The 25,019-nt window shown below is 36.2% G+C and overlaps 1 protein-coding gene across 3 annotated transcripts in view; it reads left to right on the top strand.

The window, feature by feature from the left end:
* Positions 1 to 25,019, top strand: part of LOC123874751 (hemicentin-1-like) — a 156,524-nt gene that overhangs the window by 95,841 nt on the left and 35,664 nt on the right. For all 3 annotated transcript variants that reach the window (XM_045920239.1, XM_045920238.1, XM_045920237.1), the window contains exons 6-8: positions 11,837 to 12,043; positions 13,195 to 13,340; positions 15,272 to 15,422. In XM_045920239.1, the coding sequence (XP_045776195.1) occupies positions 11,837 to 12,043; positions 13,195 to 13,340; positions 15,272 to 15,422 (504 nt within the window). The remainder of the gene's footprint in view (positions 1 to 11,836; positions 12,044 to 13,194; positions 13,341 to 15,271; positions 15,423 to 25,019) is intronic.

Raw genomic sequence — 25,019 nt, 5'->3', positions numbered from 1 at the left:
CAAAATGACTTCTCACGCGCCATTTTCAACCCCCGACCCAAAAAGAGGGGTGTTATAAGTTTGACGTGTGTATCTGTGTATCTGTCTCTGGTATCGTAGCTCCTAAACTAATGAACCGATTTTAATTTAGTTTTTTTTTGTTTGAAAGGTGGCTTGATCGAGAGTGTTCTTAGCTATGATCCAAGAAAATCGGTTCAGCCGTTTGAAAGTTATCAGCTCTTTTCTAGTTACTGAAACCTTCACTTGTCGGGGGTGTTATAAATTTTTAGTTTACACTTGTACCTAAGTATAATATGATAATACGACACAGTAATCGCCTCAAACTATTGGGGTGCTCAGTTCCTCATACCCACTAAGTTCCTACAATAAAGTGCGGCCATGTGACGTAACACAGCAGACTAGTTCGCCGTCAGTACGATACAGTGGGGCATTATGAACAACTAATGCGAATAGAATGTGCCACATGTGCCTGTAATCGGTTGGAGCTCCCGGGGCACTTTGGACGATCAGTTGGCTTACTTAAAAGATTATCCGGGATCTATTTCATTGCTAGCTTTATGGATATCGACTGCCTTTGAGTATTTATGAATGTGATCCGATTAAAAAACTCCTTTTAAAAATTACTGCACTACCCATTACTACTCATGTCATAAATACGACTATGTGTTTGTTTGACTTTATTAGTTTATTCATTTATCCTTATAGGGAAAAAATCCAAAAAACCGTGAATTTGACAAAAAAAAGGAAAAAGTGTTACGTATTTCTTGTACGATGGTATACGGAACCCTTCATGTGTGAATCCAACTCGACTGGTTTTTTTTTTTTTTTTCAATTTTCCTTTATTTGAAAAATGTGTACACCTACCAAAATTTTTACTTTGTATACGAGAATGCAGTGCGTTGCAATTTCTTTGACACCAGTCAAAAAATGGACAACGATCGCATTGTGTTGAAACTGCACAATTTTGAACATTTTTTTGCATGCATTCGCACGTTTCTGTGAACGATGAAAATTTATTCGCGCGCGCATGGGAGTGTAAAAATGTTTTTCAATATAAAAATCAAATATTTTACATTTTAGATTACATTCAATGGGTACTGTGTAGGCTTGCCAACTGTAAATAAATAATTTCCTGGATTTTTCTCTTTGAAATCCGGGACTTATGGAATTTGTGTGCTCCAAAAAGTTAAAAGACCTTTGTTAAAATATATTTTTTAGTTTGAAATCACTAGCATGTGTTGTGGGGAATAAAGGTAAGTTACAGGGCAGCGATAAAATCTATACTAATCTATACTATAATATTATAAATGCGAAAGTGTGTCTGTCTGTCTGCTACGTTTTCACGGCCCAACCGCTGAACCGATTTTAATGAAAGGTACATACTTGGGATACATCCCGGGGAAGGACATAGGCTACTTTTTATCCCACGGGATTCCCAAAAACCCATCCGCTTTTTAACCCGGAAAATCAAAGAGTTCCTAGGGGATTTAAAAAAATCGAAATCCACGCGGGTGAAGCCGCGGGCATCCCCTAGTTAGAGTATAAATTTTGTGAAAAGTTACAAGCTTTTTGAATTAAATAGACTAGGCCTTTATAAATAAAAAAATTTTCATTTTACCAATTATTTCTCTATGACAAAATATATTATTTAAGTATTCGGTATTCAGCCGAATAATATGTAGATATTCAGTATCCGGCCGAATATAATAAAAGCAGCCGAATAGGCCGAATACCGAATAGTAACCGAATATTCGTTGCAAGTCTAATTTTAATTCTTGTGTAAAATAACATGGTCAGTAATAATGTGAAAGTTACAATGATAGTTTCAGCACATGAGTAGATACTAGATACTCGTGTCATTTCTATAATTAGAATAGAATAGAATAGATTTTTATTCAAATAAACTATTACAAGTGTAAAAGTCAAATAATTTACCTCTGGTTCGGAATGCCGTTCCACTGAGAAGAACCAGCAAGAAGCTCGGCGGTTGCTCTTTTCAACTGTTCAATTTCAATTGTACGCTCAATAGTGTGATACTAAGGTTGAAATCTATATACCGCACTTTGGCTTGCTTAGTCTTAAGTGTCAGTTAAAACGAGACAGATTAATGCCAGCGCTATAACGCTGTCTCGTTTTAACAGTGTCTTAACAGGGCTCTCTCCGTCACTCGTTTCATACAATCGTAGTTCCAATTTCATTTGAATATTAAGCAACCCAAGTCCATGAAATTTTGCAGACATATTCTAGAAACTAATATCTGTGTCTGTGGTGTTTTAGATTTTTCTAAAAATATGTAGTTTTAAAATTACAGGGGCTCCAAGATTTGTATGAAAATTTTTAAGACCGCGTAACTTTGAAACCGAATATTTTAACAGAAATCTGGAAAACCACAGACATAGATATTAGTTTCTAGAATATGTCTGCAAAATTTCATGGACTTGGGTTGCTTAATATTCAAATGAAATTGGAACTACGATTGTATGAAACGAGTGGAAACGAGTGACGGAGAGAGCCCTCTTAAGTCTGAGCAAAGTCAAAGTGCGGTCTATAAATCACTTGATTCCTAAGCGCACTTTCAAGTAAGTGAAACTATTTGATTCCTAAGCGCATTTTCAAGTCAGTATAGTTCTTACACCCAATTCCCTTGTGCTAATAGTGGAAGTTTTTAACCCCCGACCCAAAAAGAGGGGTGTTATAAGTTTGACGTGTGTATCTGTGTATCTGTCTGTGGCATCGTAGCTTCTAAACTAATTAACCGATTTTAATTTAGTTTTTATTGAAAGGTGGCTTGATCGAGAGTGTTCTTAGCTATAATTGGTTCAGCCGTTTGAAAGTTATCAGATCTTTTCTAGTTTTCTTATACAGGGTTTTGTGTCGGGGGTTTTTAAAATTTTAAGTTATTGTTTCTAAAATGTCTCTTTCTCTTTGAGTTAGAAAGCACTAATTTTCTGTGACATCTTCAAACAATAGATAACTCGAAAGAGGTGATACTGGTACATTTTTGTGAACGACAAAGCATAGAATTATTTCAGAAGCTTCACAATAGCGTAACTAAATCTCTACCTAGGTAGACTGTGAATATACCGTGCGTTTATTCAATTCGAGTATAGCTCCATAATTGTCACTTTTAATGGCCAATCATAATAGCGACCAGTGTCGAATGAAATACACTACAATCCAATCATGACCCTTTTGCGATTAAAACAGATCTGAGTTTGCGACCCCGAGTTTGTGTTTTTTTTATTATTATTCTGATACAAGTTAGCCCTTGATCTCACCTGATGGTAAGTGATGGTGCAGTCTTAGATGAGAGCTGACTGAGGAAGGGGTTGGATGATTTTCGGATGACAATTGTTAGAAATGCGCCTTCTATGCTTTGTCGTTCACTGCTGCTATTCGTAGAAGCAATCTCTCGGTAACTTATCGGCAAGTTTAAGAGCGATATATCAAAGTAATCTGTTTAATTTCTCATCTCGCGCTTGGGAGAGGAATTTATGCTTATTCCTTGAGTGATAATGTCTTGATGGAGAGTAATGGCGTCTTTATCGTTGTAGGAGCGTTTAAAACTATCTCATGCCTTATAGCTTCACCCGCGTTAAATGTAGAATTTCTTAAAATCCTATAGGAATTTGATAAAATATTGTCAGTCAGTCAGTTTCTTGTTTTATACATATTTTCTAGACAGTTACCCGTGACTTCATCCATATTGATAACATGGGGTTTTAAAAATCACGTGGGAACTCTTTGATTTTTCGAGATAACTCTCCAGGTCTATACACTTTTTACATAGACACATAGTATAACTTATAAATATAAAACTTTTAATATCATGTGCTTCTTGGGTCTTTTTACTTTCTTCATGAAATGGAAAGTCTAACGTGCAACATACAATAATTTACTCGATAGAAAAAAAACCGAAAACTGGTACAAATAGATATCTATGCATATTTTTTAGCTTAAATCGGAAACAGTAATTAATTTTTGTATATATAGGTATAATTATTTTTTATTTATTAACAAAAACAGCTTACCTACCACATATTTTGTTAAATTTAATGTATTTTTATTAAATTTTATTTATGGATCTGACTAATGTTGCTTTATCGTCGTCTCTTTCTCGGTAGGCTAGAGTGAATAAATCTATCCTTCTCACCTTTTTGCTTGGTTCTAGCCTCGTTCAATATTGTTAAATGCTATTCCCCCATACACCCCCCAGCGATAGATAACTTCAGGGTAAAATCTGTTCGCTTAGATACGGTCGCCTTTTGCAATGCCGCGCAACGCAAATTGTCATTATGTTTTTCTGGTGGGAGGCTTCGGCCGTGGCTAGTCACCACCCTACCAGCAAAGCCGTGCCGCCAAGCGATTTAGCGTTCCGGTACGATGCCGTTTAGAAACCAAAGGGGAATGGGTTCAGTAAAAACCGCTATTTCCTTTCAGGTTAGCCCTCTTCTATCATTAGTCTATCAGCCTATGAGTGCTACCACTAGGTGAGATTGCAGTCAAAGGCTAATAAAAAAGAAAAACCGGGTCACTATGTTAGTGAACAGACTATACCGCTCGGAGGCGATCACCCAGTGAGAGAGTGACTTATCGGAGAGTTTGAGCGCGATATATCAAAGTAATCGGTTTAATTTCTCATCTCCCACTTGGGAAAGGAATTTATGATTATTCCTTGAGTGATAATGTCTTGATGAAGAGTAATAGAATGGTATTTATGCCTTGTTGTTGGTGATAAATGTTTTGTACTATGGGGAACTTAACTTTATCTTCAGTTAAACTTATTGCTATACTAGCTGATGCCCGCGACTTCGTTCGCGTGGATGTAGGTTTTTTTAAAAATCCCGTGGGAACTCTTTGATTTTCCGGGATAAAATAGCCTATGTGCTAATCCAGGGTATAATCTATCTCCATTCTCAGCCAAATCCATCCAGTAGTTTTTGCGTGAAGGAGTAACAAACATACACACACACACATACATACATACAAACTTTCGCCTTTATAATATTAGTGTGAATTATGCTATATTTATTTCTAGCTTTTGCCTGCGTCTTCATCCGCGTGGATTACACAAATTTTAAACTCCTATTTTTACCCCTTTAGGAGTAAAATTTTTATAAATCCTTTCTTAGGTCTCTTTGGCTATCTGTAAGTTAAACAGCTCGATCGGTCCAGTAGTTTGAGCTGTGCGTTGATCGATCAGTCAGCCTTTTATGTATTTGGATTATTAACTTATTTGTGTTTCATTAAGAGGGCTCTCTCCGTCACTCGTTTCCACTAGTTTCATACAATCGTAGTTCCAATTTCATTTGAACACTAAGCAACCTAAGTCCATGAAATTTTGCAGACATATTCTAGAAACTAATATCTATGTCTGTGGTTTTCCAGATTTCTGTTAAAATATTCGGTTTCAAAGTTACGCGGTCTTAAAAATTTTCATACAAATCTTGGAGCCCCTGTAATTTTAAAACTACATATTTTTAGAAAAATCTAAAACACCACAGACACAGATATTAGATTCTAGAATATGTCTGCAAAATTTCATGGACTTTGGTTGCTTAGTATTCAAATGAAATTGGAACTACGATTGTATGAAACGAGCGGAAACGAGTGACGGAGGGAGCCCTGTTAAGTACCATAACATTACGTTAAGTTTAGAATCTTGTGTAAACACTGTTGATAATAAATATAATCCAAAGAAGCTCTCGATAGTACAGGAGACGGCGGCAAGTTTTTACAACGATTGATAACAAATAATTTTAAGCTTATTTCGTGGTTTAACGACATTTTATATTGTAGATAACGGGTACATTGGTACCACAGTAATTTTGATATTTTAACTGGCGATATTTCGACTCAGTTGCATTATTCGTGGTCACGAACAGTCCATCCTAATGTTTTTTTCAAGTATAACCTGTGTTCTTACTCTTTGTAGTTTTGTAAAGAATAAAGATGTTTAAATGAAATGAAAATAAATACAAACATACATACATACACAGACTGCTAATATCACAAACTTTCCTTTTGGCTTGGCCGTAGTCGAGTAAAAGTAACAGACACAGACATTTGATTTCACCACTGTGCATATTATATTATTCAGCTATCTCTTGGACTATAGGGTTCCGTGTCGGAATTATGCATAGCCTCTGGGATTAGAGGGCTGTCATCCCGAACCACTTTGCGGTCGAATTCGCCGGATCCTTCTCGTGATATAGGTTAATAGACAAATTATACGCTCTACTGTTAACTATTTGTTAACTCAATATAAACAAGGCAGGACTAATCTTACTATAACGGTATAAATAAACTAAAAATCAGTCTTTTTCGTGACCCATCCGATGGGGTCATCGGATAAAACTCTTTTACCCAAAAACTACTGGGTAGTAGTTTTTGGGTAAAAGAGTAACAAGCATACACACACATACAAAGTTTCGCCTTTATTGTGTTTTTTAAGAGCGATAATGTAATGTGAAAGGCAGAGTTTATATATCTCTACTCCTGTCGCTTTTATCTGTTTTACTTATAAATTAAATATGAACTATGATAAAGCTAACTCTATGAACAATGTACATTGTTTGCGTTTAATCTATTTTCGTGACGTCATCACGTGATGGATTAAAAATTTGTTATTCAAAAGTTAAACAAAGCCGCTATTCTGCTTTATCGCAAGATATTTTTGAACACAGCTGACAGTTTCCACACTACTTCCTGTCCTTCAATCATGCTGCAACAGAGCAATGGATCGATGTTATTTTTTGCAAGGTTATAGTTAAAAACCTGGAGAGTTACATAGGTGTTTTTTATCCTGGAAAATCAAAGACTTCCCACAGTACTTTTGAAAAACTAAAGCCACGCGAACGAAGTCGCGGGCATCAGCTAGTTTATAACAATGATAAACGTATTGTACGTAACACTTGACAATCGCCCCGTACACCCGCACGTCGCGCTATGCCGCACCGAGTTAGCACGGCCGCTGTGCTGGTGCTAATTCCCACCCCGATTGCCATCTCGACTTGTCGCGCACTACAGAAACCATTCACCTGATACATTTTAATCTAACTAACTCGCACCTTAACGTTCAATATCTGACTCAATTTATACTTCGGTCAAGTTAAAATTGTGTAATTTCGTAGAGCCGTAGAACAAGCAAGTTTGGAGGTCTCAAGGCTTTCTGGAGCCTCGTAATTGCGTTATCGTACCGCCCCGCCCGTATTGATCATTCCACGTCACTTATTACAAGCAAACTTACTTGTTTGCCCTGAAAAGCAGCTTCCCTTCTCTGAAGGAGGCGCTATATAATCATCGTTTTCGTCTGTCACAGTGCTTGCCCATTCGGTCAAGTGTACTTGAATCATTACTTATCGCCACCGCTAACGTTCAGAACTAAGCAGTTGGTCGAAATGAAATGCTGTATTGATGCTAGATAATTGATGAATATGAAAAGTCTTTTTTTTTCTCTTAATTACATCGACACATTAAAACTAGAAGCCGAACCTTTTTTCTTCCAAAAACGGCCCGTCGAGTGGTACGATATGTCTTTCTCCCTTCTATACAAAATGAGTTTAGTATCAAAATCTTTATGAGGATTATAATAATTTTTTCTTTCTTTCTTTTGCTTCCTACTGAAGGATTAATTTTTGTCAGTGAAAGTACGATGATTTTTTTATTCCCTGTTTCCCCCAAAAGTATCTGTATCGGCCAAAAACGCTGTTTATTTGTAGGCGTGTTGCTTAATGTATTTGGCCTGAAGTCCTGTACATTTGTATAGCTTTATTAAGATGTTACAGACCTTAACTCTAGGGACTTTGTTTTATTAATTCCCTTAGTTCAAACCTTTTAAGAAGATTAGAAGAAGTTTATTTGTGATTGATCGAAGTAGGCGTTACTACAGCATTGACAATAAGAAATCTGCATTCTGCACTGATAAGAGCGAAACTTAGTCTGTTTGTATGTTTGTTCGTTGTTACATGGCTCATCTGTTTTACTGACTTTGACGAAATCTGGTAGATATTATATAGGTATTTGCATCACGGAGACGGATATAGGTTACTTTTCCACACAGACGGAATCGCGACCGTTACCTAGTGTTACATAAACTGATAATAACTCGGAAATATATCTAAGGTACTTCCAAGTTTCCGAGGTCGGATCATGTTAATAACGCAGGTACAAGACTTTGTTTTCTTAATTCCCTTAGTACCAAGCCAACTTTTGTTATTAATAGATTAGACAGATTAAATAAAGGATGAACCTTGAGAGTTGTTAATTTTGATAAGTTTGGAATAATACCTTAGAGGTAAGAGCCTTAATATTAATAAGCAACTGACGTTTCGGGTACCAAATCATACTAAACAAATCCCAGTAGAAAATACCTGCTGTACCCTCAGTTTAATATTAATAATTGTGATCATATTCGGGACCCCAACGTCTATCGGTTTTTAGGGTTCCGTACCTCAAAAGGAAAAACGGAACCCTTATAGGATCACTTTGTTGTCTGTCTGTCTGTCTGTCCGTCTGTCTGTCCATCCGTCCGTCCGTCCGTCTGTCTGTCTGTCTGTTGAAAATAAATAAAAATCTGTTTTAAAATGTACATGTTAAGCACTTTTACCATTTGGTATAGTTATCTTACTTTGAAAATTGAAACACATTTTAATTTTTTTTTGTGATGTAACCACAAATTCACGGTTTTCAGATTTTTTCCTTTACTTGTTATATAAGACCTACCTACCTACCAAATTTCATGATTCTAGGTCAACGGAAAGTACCCTATAGGTTTTCTTGACAGACACGACAGACGGACAGACAGACAATAAAGTGATCCTATAAAGGTTTTGTTTTTCCTTTTGAGGTACGAAACCCTAAAATAACACTATTTTACTTAACACTGTAGTGCACCAAGAATTCTTATAAATCAGGAGTCATAAATTGCAAAGTGTTTGATCAAATCTCGCCAATATGAGGGAAGCAAAAGTTGGCAGAGATTCCCGCAAAGTTCGGAGGACTTAATAGCCTCTTTCCTCTTCTACACTTTCTTAGTTTACTGTAGGAATTTGCCAGCAGACCAAAGTTATTTTTAGTGCTGACTTTTGTTCCTGTAACAGAGAAAATTTTGTTACTAATTAAAAGTATACTTACTCGTATTTTGCTAAATCCTGGGGAAATTAGTATTAGTTGAATAGTGAATCTAATAATCCATAATCATCGTCGAATAAATTATAGGTATAACCATTGATTTTAGAAGCACCCTCTTATAGTTTGGTTTTTCTGAGAGTAGTCATAGTCTGTCTGTCATGTTTGAACGCACGGACGCGCGATCATTTTCGTTGGACGCATCGCATCATCGCACGAGCGATGACAATAGGACGGCGCGGCACCTTATGCGTTATGCCTTTAGTATCTTTAGGAGGGATTTTTGAAACTTTGTGAATTCTTCGATTCTGTCTGTTTTGTATGATTCTATATGATTGAATAGAAATATACTTATACTTATTTCTATTCAATCACACTCTGCGGCAATTTTCAACTCTGTACCTATGCCGTTCACGAGATAAGTACAGACCGCTGACAGACAGATGGACGAGCGGTCGGATGGTCAGTGAAGGCTTACTATAATACAAGATTATTTAGAAACACGAGGGCGTGTTAAATTCAGGACGGCCGAACTGTAAGGTTATTTTTAAAAATTGATTTGAGTTGTCAAAAATAATATAAAATTATTAATTTACCTAATGCAGGTAGTTTGATAAAATCGATATTTGGCTCATTCGATGTCATACAATCTGTTGCTAGGAGGCCAACAAGATTGAACTTGCATAAATACGGGTGTTTCGAAGGTTTTAGTTCAGTCTCCTTCCGAGATTCGGGGCGATATCGCATATTTTCGGTATTTGGATTGTGAACTGAATAATTAGATGTTGTGATAGCAATCACGCTCTAATTAAAATAGTTTATTTTGGCATTAGTTTGTTTAGATTAAAACTCTCGGATAACCTTACACATTAAACTTGTGTTTTTTCGTGTTGGTTTTGGAGAGGACATTCCAATAATTCGATAAAAATATTTAAATAATACCTGCTTTTCTGAGTGACGCCAATAATTATTTGTCTTGGAACAGTATACTCGCTAAGCTACGATCTCACAAGTTAGTCTCATATCCCCATATTCAAGAGCAGATGGTTCAATTTACAATTGTTTAGTCTGCCACGTGGTTGTCATTATCTCTCCTACTTGGCCTACCGCCAATCGCTCGGTGAAGTGCAGTACAGTATACTCCAGAACATGTTATTAGCAAGTGTTGCCAGCTGATGACACTTGAAAACTGGATATTGTATAATGAATTCCGAGAAAAACAATTTCTATTACAATATAACACATCGATGATTTCTTAGTATCTACTTAATAACTCAAAATTTAAAAACCCCCGACACTAAAATCTCTATAAGAAAACTAGAAAAGAGCTGATAACTTTCAAACGGCTGAACCGATTTTCTTCGATTATAGCTAAGAACACTCTCGATCAAGCCACCTTTCAAACAAAAAAAAACTAAATTAAAATCGGTTCATTCGTTCAGGAGCTACGATGCCACAGACAGATAAATAGATACACAAGTCAAACTTATAACACCCCTTTTTTTGTGTCGGGGGCAAATAAAAGTCTAACACTGGTACTTACTGATGGACAATGCAGAACTTCTTTCTCTACGTATTCATTAGATACATTGTAGATTACACATTCGAAATGATCCGTAAGAGAACCAGATTTACCGACAAGGCTCAACGGATTGCGAAGCTGAAGTGGCAATGGGCACTTGAAAACTGAATGTTATGTTTTGAATTCCGAGAAAAACAATTTCAGCCTGTATTGAAATGAATAAACGTGGACTTGATATCATAGAAGATTGCCTAACAAAGGCTAGTTACAAAGGTCTGTTGATTTTATTTGAATAAAAGTCTTTCAATTCCTATTTCTGAAAACCAACTTAGGTTTGATAGGTACTGTTATTTTAAACTGACTGAGTGAAATAAGCTTTCCGAATTTACTTGGTCTAATTAGCACTTTGTCTGTCCGTCTGTCTATCAGAGCCTTGTAACTTCTGAAATAATGGACATAATTACTTATTTGAAATTTACAAATTATTTATAGGCGCTTTTTGAACCAAATGAAGGCCAATTGTTCTAGACAAAGACCATTTTAGGTACCTATGTTTTTTCAAAATTATTTCATAAACGTTTAATTAAACTGACTTTTTCATTCAATGTTGTTTTGACCTATTTTATCCCAGAGTCTCTACTAAAAATTGCCGGTATAATATTTTTTGGAGCCGGCGCCAATTAGCTTATTGGCTACACGAATCGTCTAAACCTACTTCATATATTTTTGAGACTCCATAATGGCACCTCATTGGCAGCGACCCCAAAATATACAGGGTTACTGGTAATATGTCGGCAATCTGTTAAGGGGGTGTAGGCGAAGTAATTTGCAACCAAATGACCCCTAATGACTCCTAGGCAAATGTCAACCATTTTCGAGTAATTTGACTTTTTGTGTTTTTTTAGAAGAATTTGAGGCATGCAACTTTGAAAATTTATAAAAAAAAAACCAATGCATGGATTTTTTTTTTTTTATTATTATTTCCTTGCTAACACTTCAATACATAATAATCAACCATAAAATGATACTTATCTTCAATAGTTTTTAAATCACAGCTACAAATCTGTACAAGTTTCATAATTTACACCAGGTGGTCTGACAAAAATGGTTGATTTATGTAAAAAATTACTGAAGAACTTTATCGGCAGAACTTTATTTTGTGATAAAAGCTTTTTCTTGTTGCAGGACGTCCAGCCCCGACAGTGATATGGCTTATCGATGGCGTCCCAGCTCCTCAATACATAGGCGAGAAGACGGATACACATGTAGTAGTAAACAAGCTAGATATACCCCACGTCAAACGAAGTCATCTCAACACCACCTTCAAGTGCCGAGCGTCCAACACCAACCTCGTCAGTCCGCAAGAGAAGACTGTCAGATTGGAAATGAATTGTACGTATGTATTATTATTTCTTTACTTTTTCATCATCCGTTAATTCATAATCAACCGATAGACATCCATTTCGTTCATGTCCGTGGTAAAATGATTTCTTTTCGAGCAAAAGTTGTTTTTTTTTTCTTTTTTTTTTCACTATTCTTTATTTATCTACATCAACAATTTTCATAGAATTATGACTACAAAATATGTACAAATTCACTGCATGGTTGACCATTGCAGGTGCACTTATGAAAGAAAACACTACCTACCATGCACTAAATTAAAGTAACTTAATACTTTTTTTCTTTTTTTTTTTTTTGAAAAAAACACAAAGTAATACGTTTTACTATTAACATTTACATTATTCAACTAAAATCAACTAATTGGGTACCTAATTTATACAAGCAAAATTAAAAACATGACGTATTAAAATAATACTCTGTCTTGTTGATTACTCTGTGATGTGACCTATTCAAAATATTTGTATGCCTTGAAAATTTACTTAGGTAATATACACTTAACCTAGCTTACCTGTGTTAACAGTTACCTAAGTTATACGGAACAATTGCGTACTTTAAACTAAGCGTTATCATAATCATAAACAGTCGTCATTCCCACACAAGCTAACCCAAATACAGTCATGGTACCGAAATGAAACCCATTTGTTACAGTTAAACTGTCGCTAGTACAGATACAGGTACAAACTACAGGTACAGATACAGGTACAGATAAAGGTACAGATACAGGTACAGATACAGAGTAAACCCGCGACGTTATCCTCAGAGCACTACATTAGCTTATCGTGTACTAGCCGATGCCCGCGACTTCGCCCGAGTGGATTTAGGTTTTTCAAAATCCCGTGGGAACTCTTTGAGTTTCCGGGATAAAAAGTAGCTTATGTGCTAATCCAGGATATTATCTATCTTCATTCCGAATTTCAGCCAAATATATTTAGTGGTTTTTGCGTGAAGGAGTAACAAACATACACACAAACTTTCGCCTTTATAATATTAGTGTGATTAGTGTGAAGTGTAAAGTGTGATACCAGTCACAATAGTGTAAACGCTAAACTTAATTATATTATGGGAATGACAACTGTTTAGTATAATCATACAAGCTAACCCAAATACAGCCATGGTACCAAAATGAAACCCATTTGTTACAGTGAAACCGACGCTCGTACAGATACAGAGTAAACCCGCGACGTTATCGTCAGAACGCTACGTCAGCTTATCGTGTGTGTCGGAGGGGAGCCGCCCGCCCGCCCAGCTGACCTGGTTCAAGGACAATAGGAAATTTAAAAGGGGAAAAGTTTGTATCATAATATTTTTATATTCATACATTTTTTTTTAATTTCATGCAGGTCCCTTTAATCTTTTATATACTAGGACGTTCATGAACAATGTACCGTCGATTTAAGTTGAACGCACACTTATCCGAGTCGAACGCGTCAAACGAGTCGAACGAAACGAATTTTAGAATTGTGTATATGAAATCTAATGAAATCTCTTCCATTTCGTCGATTCGAAGCGGGAAAGTAAAGATATTAACGCGTTCGGCTCGGATAAGTGTGCGTTCACCTTTAGAAAGCAGATTTACTGAAGTAAATAACTAAGCGGTACAGCATCATCATTATCACCATGTTGCCGGCCTACTACTGAGCACAGGTCTCGTCTCAGAATGAAAAGGATTTCGGCCATAGTCTGCCGCAATACCCAAAGGCCTTGGAGAACATTATTAAATACTAGAGGATGCTCGCGGCTTCGCCCGCGTGGATTTCGGTTTTTTTTAATCCTGTAGGAACTCTTCGATTTTTCGGGATAAAAAGTAGCCTATGTCCTTCCCCGGGATGTACCCCAAGTCTATACCAAATTACATTAAAATCGGTTAAGCGGTTGGGCCGTGAAAACGTAGCAGACAGACAGACAGACACACTTTCGCATTTATAATATTAGTAAGTATGGATAGTATGGATTGAATTTTCGAGAATAGCTAAATGTTACATAGGTTTAATAAATAAAATATCGTAAATATAGCTCTATTAAATACTTTTCACTTAGGTATTTGATGTAGAAAGGAAGGTATTCTCACAGTATCGTAATTACGCAATATTAATAAGGAATATTAACTCCTTTTATATAGAGGAGGGGATTCATTTAGCGAATCGCCAAAGGAAATGAAAAGGAACGTATTTCGTATAAACGCCAAAGCTTTTGGGAACTATAATTAAGCCGTAATCTTTGTGGGACGTTTTCCGTAAAGAAATTGAAATACATTTGTATGAAATTAGGCGCTTTTATGTTTTCTAGGTCTTTTACTAACTTTTGCTGTAGTACCTAATTTTATTCCGTTCTGTTTAACATTGTATACCTACTGTTTATAAGGCACATCAACAAACAAATTGTACGTAGCAAAATAATATAAAATAATATTCTTTTTGTGCTATAAAATAGTTTTAAAGCCTAGATTGAATAAATGAATCTTGTTAGAGCAGTCACGCACTCATCCGGACTGATTCCGTGAAGACACGGATATAAGAAACTCGAACCGAACTCGGATATTGCTTACGCACTAATTCGATCTCTAAAGTTGCCTTCAAACTACGGAAATATAATATAATATATAAATATCGCTCACCCTACTTTTAAATGTCACTGTTCACACTTAGATGTAATATTATATTACATCTAATACTAATCTAAATATTATATTATATTCCGTAGTTTGAATTCAACTTGATCCAAATCCAAGCTAGTCATTTGAATCCGAGGCACATCCGAGATATTTTCACGGATGACGGAAGTCGGAGCTAGTGCATAAGCTTTCATTTCACGGATTCGGATCGGATGCAGTGCGTAATAGCCCTTAGTCTGTTAGTGTTAGCCCTTGGTCTGTTAGATTTAGTTCGATTGGTGTAAAACCACGGAAAATAGTCCGTTTTTTTTTTAATGCTCGGTCTAACAGATCAAACGCATAATATTAATTAACCCGCAAGTGTCGAACGGTGCCAACGGAACTCTAATACTAATCCTCTACTGTCCGTCCATCCGTCTTTTTGTCAGCAGGCCTTATCTCGTGAACCGTAATAGGTAGAGAGTTAAAATTTTCACAGAATGTGTATTTCTATTGCCGCTAGAACAAAAAATAATATGAAAATGAAAATTAAAAAGTTATTTTTTGTGCGATGGTAGGAAACTCTTCGTTTGCGATTCCAACTCACACTTGACCGATTTTTTCTACAGATAATGGACGCGTTGAACGACACGTGGGTAAGCAGTACACTCCAGTTCATGCCTCTACCAGAAGACGACGGCGTCCAAATCAAATGCCAAGCTGACAACAATGCGTTGCCAGGACAGAGTATAGAAGACTCTTTCAAATTGGATGTTGTGTGTAAGTACCTTTGGAGACTTCGTCTGTGTTGGTGTTAGCTGGCGGGCGTGCTCTGCCTTTTTAGAGTGTTTTTTTTTTTGTTAAAACTGACTGGAAAGCGCTCAAAGGGGGTGCCGTGCGTATGTCGGCGAGCGCCGGCACAGACGGGGTCCATACTTAAATAGTTTAACTAACTTGTTACAAATAACTACAAACTTGACATTGGCTAATCTTTGTAAAGCCAGAAGAAAGAGAGAAAAAAAAGTACCTTTAGAGCTAACCCAAAAATAATAACAAAAGAGCTAAAAGTGATGCGTTTCCAATACTTTCGTAGAGAAAATTGAAAAAAAAAAATAACAATCAGGATAGGACTATAGGTCTAACAGAACCTTATATAAAGAAAAGTTAAAATATATACCTAGGTAAGTATGCAATGTCTAAAAAATACACGATATAACAAATCCATTCTTTAGCGAGTATGCGAGATAATATAGATAATATATGATAAAGCTACCTAAAAGTATGTGATTTTGACCTAAACATCAAGCTATTTTATTTTTAAACGGTTGAACTAATCAGTTGAACTAGTGCGAACGAGCGCTCCCATAGACGTACTATAGTATAATAAAAAGTGTTTTTTTTGATAAGAATTCGCTTGCGTTGCGACGCTATATCCTATCCAGGTCTTTGACTATGTCCATGCAAAAAGGAGTAATCCATGGCTCTGTTGTGTCGTGATTGAAGAACAAACTCACAGGCACATTTTCTCATTTAGTAGTGACATCAATCTACATACGGTACGAAAAAGTTTGTAGCACGGTAAATAAACGACCACATTAAAGTGCCTAAAATAAACATCAAAATATTATGCCACACTACATTATCCTCAATTCAGGGTAAGAGCAAGTAAGCCGACATAAGTCGTATATTTTCTTTCACATCATCCAAAATATGAAAAGTCATAAACAATTCCCTCCAAAAGCAGGAAACTGGAGCCCCGACCCAATTTGTTCCCCCACCTGTTTACAAGACAAGCGTTAGCAATGAATTGGGTAGCCACACGTTTGAAATTCACGGGGACTTTCCTGAATAACTGATTGGTAGGAAACAGTAACAAAATATGAAGTATTTATACAAATACTAGAGGATGCTCGCGACTTCGTTTGCGTGGATTTAGGTTTTTAAAGATCCCGTGGGAACTGTTTGATTTTCCGGGATAAAAAGTTGCCTATGTGAATTACAGGGACGCAAGCTACCTCGGTACCCATACAAATCGATTAAGCGGATGGGTTTATAAGAATCCCGTGGGAACTTTTTGATTTTCCGGGATAAAAAATAGTCTATATCTGTCTCCGGGATATAAGCTAAACCTGTACCTTTCGTCAGAATCGGTTAAACTTTGGGCCGTGAAAAGGTAGCAGACAGACAGACAGACATACTTTCACATTTATAATATTAAGTATGGATATGGACTAGACGATGCCCGGAACTTCGTCAGCATTGATTTAGGAAAAGTTTGTATCCTGAAAACAGATGTAATATTCTTTTTATTCCAGAAAATAAAAACCGGTCAAGTGCGTGTCAGATTCGCACTCGAAGGGTTCTGTAGTTTTGTAATCATCTATATAATAAAAAGTTATGTACTTTTTATTTTTTATTTTCATGGCGGCCATTTTGAAATTTTTATTATTTGTAGTTGTAGCGGCAATAGAAAATATTTACACATCTAGAGAAAATTTCAACTCTTTTCCTATTACGGTTCACGAGGTACAACCCGCTGACTGACAGACGGACGGACAGCAATAGTTTAGTAATAGGGTATTTTAGTAATAGTAATACCGCAGGTAGGGAACACAAATACGTTTTTTTTATGCACAAAAAGCTCGACGCAGACAAAGTTGCAACTACTTAGTAGAAATAAGGAGTTCCCTCTGTAATAATGTTAATTTTAATTATCATTGCCACTTATGAGCTCAGCACGTATTCAAACGAGTGTGCACGACATACGGTGATCTTTATAAGCCAACTTGAAGCAATTTGAGACAATGGCAGATGTGTGCAAAGTGTAAACGTCTTGGATGTGCTTGTTGATTAAAATTTTGTAAAGCAAATTCCCGAGACTGCCAGATCTCAATTTTTAACCCCCGGACGTGTGTGTATATGTCTGTGGCATCGTAAATCCTAAACTAATGAACCGATTTTAATTTAGTTTTGTTTTGTTGGAAAGGTGGCTTGATCGAGAGTGTTCTTAGCTATAATCCAAGAAAATCGGTGAAGCCGTTTGAAAGTTATCAGCTCTTTTCTAGTTACTGTAACCTTCACTTGTCGGGGGTGTTATAAATTTTTAATTTACACTTGTTTTCTGAGCAACTAAATGTGTGGGAAAGAGTAGTATTCGTGTGCTAGGCTAGAAGATACAAGCCTGATTTTTCCCTGCAATAAATTTTGCTAGTATTTTACAATTTTTGAATGAGTTTACCTTTATTGTACACCACAAAATTATTTTGGAAGTTTTTTTTTTGGAATTACTTCCTTCCACATAAAGCTTTTAATTCAAAATACAAGGGCAGTGACTTGCGTCGGTAACAGCTAGTCAGTAGGTAGGTAAGGTACTAGGCATCGAAATAGAGGGAAAATTGGTTAATAACCAATGCAATTAACAAATGTGTCAACTACACCGATGACATGCGTGGTATTGGCAGGTAAATTGGGTCACAGAAACTCATCTATTCATGAGTTTGCCGATGATGAGGTAAAATTACCTACGTGCTTACCAGCCATAATTTTAACTACAAATCTGGTTCATCCCCAAAGATATTATAAAACAACAGATAGGCAAATACATTAACAGTAACTCCAGATACATTGACTCTTGTATATACATAACTAGCTGATATCCGCGACTTCGTTCGCGTGGATGTAGGTTTTTTAAAATTCCCGTGGGAACTCTTTGATTTTCCGGGATAAAAAGTAGCCTATGTGCTAATCCAGGATATAATCTATCTCCATTCTAAATTTCAGCCCAATCCGTCCAGTGGTTTTTGCGTGAAGGAGTAACAAACATATACACACACACACACACACACACACACACACACACACACACACACACACATATATACAAACTTTCTCCTTTATAATATTAGTGTGAAGTGTGATATACTCGGTAATAAATTAAATTATTTTATAATTTTTAGCGTTTGTGGATATTAAAGTCGTTTTTTTTTTTAAGTGAAGACAAATTCGTAATCTTGTGCATGTGACACAATATTACGCTTAGCGCCACAGATTTAATAATTTATTGGTGCGGGGTTTACGCACCTTTTAACACCTATCAAACTTCTTCAAATAATGGCGGCCCTTTACCAAGATTGATACCAGATTTGGCGTACCTTACTACTTTTACTAGACGTACCTTTACGTTGCGAGCGTGGGAGGAATAAGTGTCACTTCTTTATTTAGTAATGGTAATTATTCTTTGACCGTCAGGAAATATTGTACATCGAACTTTAGAAAGAGATTGCGGCTTCGTAGAGCGTTGTCTCTGTCACTCATACCTATGTGACGTTTCGTCGATCCCAACGACAGAGACAACGCTCTACGAAACCGTTATCTCTTTCTAAAGTTCGATGTATAATATTTCCTGCCGGCAACGTAATCATGGGCCTTAGTTAGCATTCAAACGGCACTCTGAGAAAATATACCCGTGGCATACTCCTGAATGCACTGGATAAACTAGTTACAAACTTCCTCAGCACATACCCCCAGAAGACTACTTTGAAACGATTTACCGCTTGTTTATTCTTGCATATAAAGTTTGCAAACGATACTATATTTCACTTGAGAAATGAAGAATAATTGAGTTAAGTTTGCCGGTGTTTAAAACCATGGGTGTAAAATATGGGTAATTTTACCGCCACAGAGTTCTAATTAAGGCGAAATCATCGCCAAAGCTCTTGAATTCTCTTATATTCTTGTTTGTAATAGTACAATGCTGTGCATGTTTTCTCCGTTTGACCGAAGGGATCCGAGCTTCCAACGACCATTGCCTCTACTACAAGCATGGCTTGGCTTATCCACTGCACAATACTGTATTCAAAATTAAAGACCACTCCACAAATAAATACAGAAATGGAAGACAATATAAGACAAGGTTTCGGAATTAGCCTAAAACTGACTCTAGACACTAGTTAGAAGCTAGAGTAGCTTGAGTTTAGTGTAACGTTGCTTGGTGTCCGTTCGTATAAATAGTGCATCGAGCCAGACAGTACCAAATTAGACCAAACTTGTTCCAACTCTGTTGTGGTGACCGTTTATCCAGTATAAACTGTTTGGGAATTTCCATACTGCACAGTACACGTTTTCAAATCCAATTAGGTAACTATCTATACAGTGTATACAAGCGTTACCTATACACTGAACGAGCCGAGATTTAAAACCTATGAATAACCATTTAAATTTTAAAGGTTATACACACGATTTAAAACTCGACCTTAAAGTTTAAAAGATTCATACATAAAAAGCATTTTGAAATTCAACGAGAATTTCTGAAATACATTAAAAATTCGTATATTAACGGCAGTATTCATTGATTATAAAAAAAACCATTAATTTTTCTTATCCTGTTTACGCTGACATCATTTTTTCAGGTTTATTGGGAAATCATTCTTATTTCCAAATATTTGAAGCCTCAATAGCTCAACCGGTAAAGGAGTGGACTGAAAACCGAAAGGTCGACGGTTCAAACCCCGCCCGTTGCACTATTGTCGTACCTACTCCTAGCACAAGCCTGACGCTTAGTTGGAGAGAAAAGGGGAATATTAGTCATTTAACATGGCTAATATTCTTCAAAAATATATATATATTTTTATAAGTAGATCGATTTTGGAGAAATATTCCGTATTGTAAATAGAGAGTGTTTTCAAAAATTCGATAATCAAAACAATTTTTTACTAAATCGATGGCTATAAAAACGGCTATAAGAGTTGTTAGAAGATAATATTCACTCCCAACAGCCAAATAAAAGGAAATTAGAGGGAGGAAAACCTAAACGCAAGCAATCAAATAAAATGGAGCCAACGAGGCTAAGAGTAAATAGGGTTCCAGAATTATTGATATCACTACCCATATAATGCAAAAGTGTGCTCGTTTATTGGTTTGTCCTTCAATCACGTCGTAAAGACTTGGAGACTGGAGAGGGACATTTGGACGAACTCATGGCATCAGCTATTTCTCTTTCATATAGTGCTTGCTCTTCTAAAAAATCTATACTAATAAATAAAATTGGAGTGTCTGTCTGTAATTTCGAAATAACTACCACATATTAAGGTCATATGGTTATTTGAACGATACCATAACTGAATCACACGTTTTTAAAATTTTTGTCTGTCTGTCTGTCTGTCTGTTTGAAAAGGCTAATCTTCGGAACGGCTGAACCGATTTTAACGGGATTTTCACATATAAGTAGAGGATTGACCAGGGTGTAACATAGGCTACTTTTTTAACCGACTTTCAAGGAGGGAGTTGTGTTTTTCTACCTATGTACACCGAAATCTCCGAGATTTCTGAACTGATTTGCGTCATTTCTTTTTAATCGATAGAGGAACTTTGCGACATTGTTTCATAAAAAATTTGGATTCCAACTCCTCAATCCTGATGCTGCAGGGGATCTGACCAATCCACGCGGGCGAAGCTGCGGGCATCAGCTAGTAATTTTCTAAAATTCCACTCTAGCGGTGGGGAGACCGTGCCAAAGCCAAATTAAATTAATTAATCTTTTTAACTTCCGACCCAAAAAGAGGGGTGTTATAAGTTTGACGTATGTATCTGTGTATCTGTTTGTCTATGTATCTGTCTGTGGCATCGTAGCTCCTAAACTAATGAACCGATATCAATGTTTGAAAGGTGGCTTGATCGAGAGTGTTCTTAGCTATAATAATCGAAGAAAATCGGTTCACCCGTTTGAAATTTATCAGCTTTTTTCTAGTTTCTTATAGTTTTTTGTGTCGGGGGTTTTTAAATTTTGTTTTATTCAATCATAGGTAGGTACTTATATTTTATAAGCATCCTTTGGAGCCAAATAATTTGAGTTCAACAATTTAGTACAGTACTTACTAAAAAACCGCTGATGTTATAATCGTAATATCTGAAGCACTTCGATTTTCAACAGTTTCTGAAATCCGGTAACTATTTTGCTTCTGGAATCTTCAGATTTTACACGTTAGCTGTTTTGTCTATTACGTAGCCTCACAACAACTAATCAAAAACATCTCAATAATCCATGCATACGTAGTTTCTAATAAGTAATAGAGACGTAGGGTAAATGGAGGTCTATATCAAAGTCCTAAAAGCAATTTAACAATAAACTTATTCATGTACAACATTGAAGCTGATACAGCAGTATCAAAGTCATGTGTATTAACTTATTACACGTAACGTGAACCGAAGCCTTAGTACGACTTGAGTTTGTTATCGATCATCGAAACACTATAAAATTTGTGTAAAATGAACTTAAAATTATTGATCGATTTAAAGTATTTTATTGAGTACTAGCTCATTTGCACGACTTTATCCGTGTGGATTTAGGTTTTTAAAATTCTGTAAGAACTCTTTAACTTTTCGGGATAAAAGCAGTAGGTATAAGATGTCACTCTCCAAGTCTTTAACTATATCCATGCAAAAAATCACGTAGATCTTATTGCTCTGTTGCTGCATTATTGAAGGGCAGATTGCTTATCTTGGAAAATCAAAGAATCCCCACGGAATTTCAAAAATCCAAATCCACACAGACGAAGTGGCGAGCATCTGCTAGTGTGAAATGAATGAAAAGGTTGTACGGTAAACTGTGGGCCGTAGAGATGCCTATCGTCTTTTTAAACCAAGTGCTATTATTATTTTTTTGTGATTAGACCAATAATTTATAGTGTTTATGTATCTATACTAATATTATAAAGAAGAAACCTTTGTATTTTTGTATGTTTTTATTAAATAGGCTCAAAAACTACTGGACCGATTTCAAAATTTCTTTTACCATTACTTAGAGGGATTCTTCCGAATCCGTATAGGCTATATTTTATCCCGAAAAATAGATAGGATTTTTCGTGGTAGTGAAAATTGTGGTGCAAGGCGTCGAAAAAACTGCCGTACGTTAACGATTCTCGCGAACGCTGCCTAAATGGTTAGAGATGTATGGTTGACTTCTATAGAAAAGTTGTAGAACTCAATAATGCCTACAAAAAAGTCCGCGATACTGGTATTTACATTGCACCCGTGCGAAGCCGGGGCGGATCGCTAGTTCCAAATACTTCAACGTTGTTATGTGCAAACTTGTACTAACCCCCTGGCGGCTGGTAGAGTGTAATTAAAGCCTTGTTAGTGTTTTTGGGTCGGAGCCTGACTAAAAACTAATTCGCTGCGCTTACAATGGTCCAGTTACAGGTTTTGGAGTGACAGTCCCGGGATTAAACCGCACTTTGCTGGACGTTTGCTTCGTGAAAGGCTAGATTTAAAGCGGGGGATTAAAAAGATTGAATTTCAAGTCAACATTTTTCATTTCACATTCATTTTTCAATGAAATAGGCTTTCAGCGTTAAAGCCGTTTTAGTTGACCGAGTTTTTAGTGCACTTGATTTTTAAAGGTTATTTTTAATGAAACTTTGACACGTATTTGGTATGAAGTCAATATTTTCCGAATTATAATCATTTTTCAATTGAATAGGCTTTCAGCGTCGAAGCCTATTTAGTTTACCGTGTTTTAGAATACATGCTGGCTTACCACAAAAACTTTAGACGCGGTTTACCCCCTTTAACCCCCAAACGCACGTGATTAATGTTAGTTTAAAGTTTAAAGATGATGTTTAGAGATGATGGTTTGAAGGTATCTTTGATACGATGGCACAGGTATAATTTTTTGTTGTATTCACATAGAAGTTAGGGCTGCAATCTCACCTAGTATTTCAGTTATTCAGTTTCTCTTTTTGGTAGGAGTGTGACAGATTTTATTAAAACCAACTCCCCTTCTCAGTTTCCACGTGGCATCGTGACGTCATTGCTTGGCGGCATAGCTTTGCCAAACTCTACTACTACTCTCTCTTACTATTCTACATACAGACTCTTACTGTTCCAATTCATATGGAAAAAGTGTTTTTCAAGTTCAAAGCTGTATAAAAATAAGAAAAGTCTTAATAAGATCTTTATTAAAATGAGGAAAAAAACGCACTGACTCCATTATGATAAAGGGAAATAAAGTTACAAATTCAGAATAAAATCTTTTGCTCGCCGAACCATAAAGCATTTGGGACGAAGAGAATTTCTACTCGAATTTTTGTTTGAAATAATATAATGAAGAAATCGTAAATTCTTAAGTCCCGGTCACACAAGACGCGTGATGGCAAATCAGTTTCTAGAAATTTTAATACAAGGAACTTCTGTTACAAATCTCTAGTGTTGTTGCCATGACGCGACTCATCTGTTTCTGAGGCAACCACAAAAATTTAGGTTTTAAGTTTAGGTACATAGTTAAATATTATTGCGCCATTATTTCAATTTATTTATTGATAATATTATTTTTGATTATTGATAATAATCAAAATGTGTGCAGTGATTCCATTCAGAAAAAAAAGGCTTTGACTTTGACTAACGATAGTATGAAGATGTCAATTCGCGACATTTTAGTCTCTTTACTTCCACAACTAAGGTCAGTAATTATAGCTCCCTGATTAAAGTTAAAGGCAAAACTATGGTCTAAAGTTCACAATCTGTCTTGTGCAACCCATTTCGCTTTTATTGACAGTTACATTTTAACGGTAACTGTGACGTTACTTTAACCGCATGGCATGCAACTGACTTGAATGCCAGACAAACGCAATTAACGTTAACCACGCGGCCTGTCTGATTTCATAACGCGTCCCTCGTGGTGCGTTGTATCTGACCAAGGCCTTATTTGGGGACAACTCTCCCCGCGGGGCAACATCGTTATGGGTATTTAATGGCCGACAAAATGTTAACGCTTTACTTTTGCGCGAATTCAACAAGCCAGATGTTTGCTATTTAAATGATTTTAAAAATTAAACCAGGAATGTTTTTGTTGATTTGCATGCAAAATAGCAAGCTTAGCTATAGCTTATTTAAAACAATACTTTGACAAACTCTTTGGTCCAATTGCAAGCTTGTTAGAAAAGTTATAGAGTTATAGTACTCTTCTCACCTAATATTTATTTCATCATATCTATCCTTCATTTTTAACCCCCAACTCAAAAAGAGGGGTGTTATAAGTTTGGCCTGTGTATCTGTGTATCTGTCTGTGGCATCGTAGCGCCTAAACGAATGAACCGATTTTAATTTAGTTTTTTCCAACTAAACGTAAAGGTGAAAAGAATAAGTCCGCTTTTAATCAAAAATTAATATAATGTGCATCACTTTCTAAAAAACAGAGTCTTTAGAATTCTTCTCAAATAAGATGAGGAGTCTTATATTCCAGACATAAACTGTTTCTTTTTATTCTTCTTTGCCACATGTTATCTTATTTCGAAGAGGAAACCCCGCCCCATCTGGAATCGTTTGTGTAACAATTTAACGGAGAAATCGTAAATGTTTATATTGGGGACGATTCTCGCCACA

The sequence above is a fragment of the Maniola jurtina genome, chromosome 19 (assembly GCF_905333055.1).
Source record: "Maniola jurtina chromosome 19, ilManJurt1.1, whole genome shotgun sequence".
In the NCBI taxonomy this organism is placed as follows: domain Eukaryota; kingdom Metazoa; phylum Arthropoda; class Insecta; order Lepidoptera; family Nymphalidae; genus Maniola; species Maniola jurtina.
Note: the sequence above shows the minus strand (reverse complement) of the source record. Positions and strands in the feature narration are given on the sequence as shown.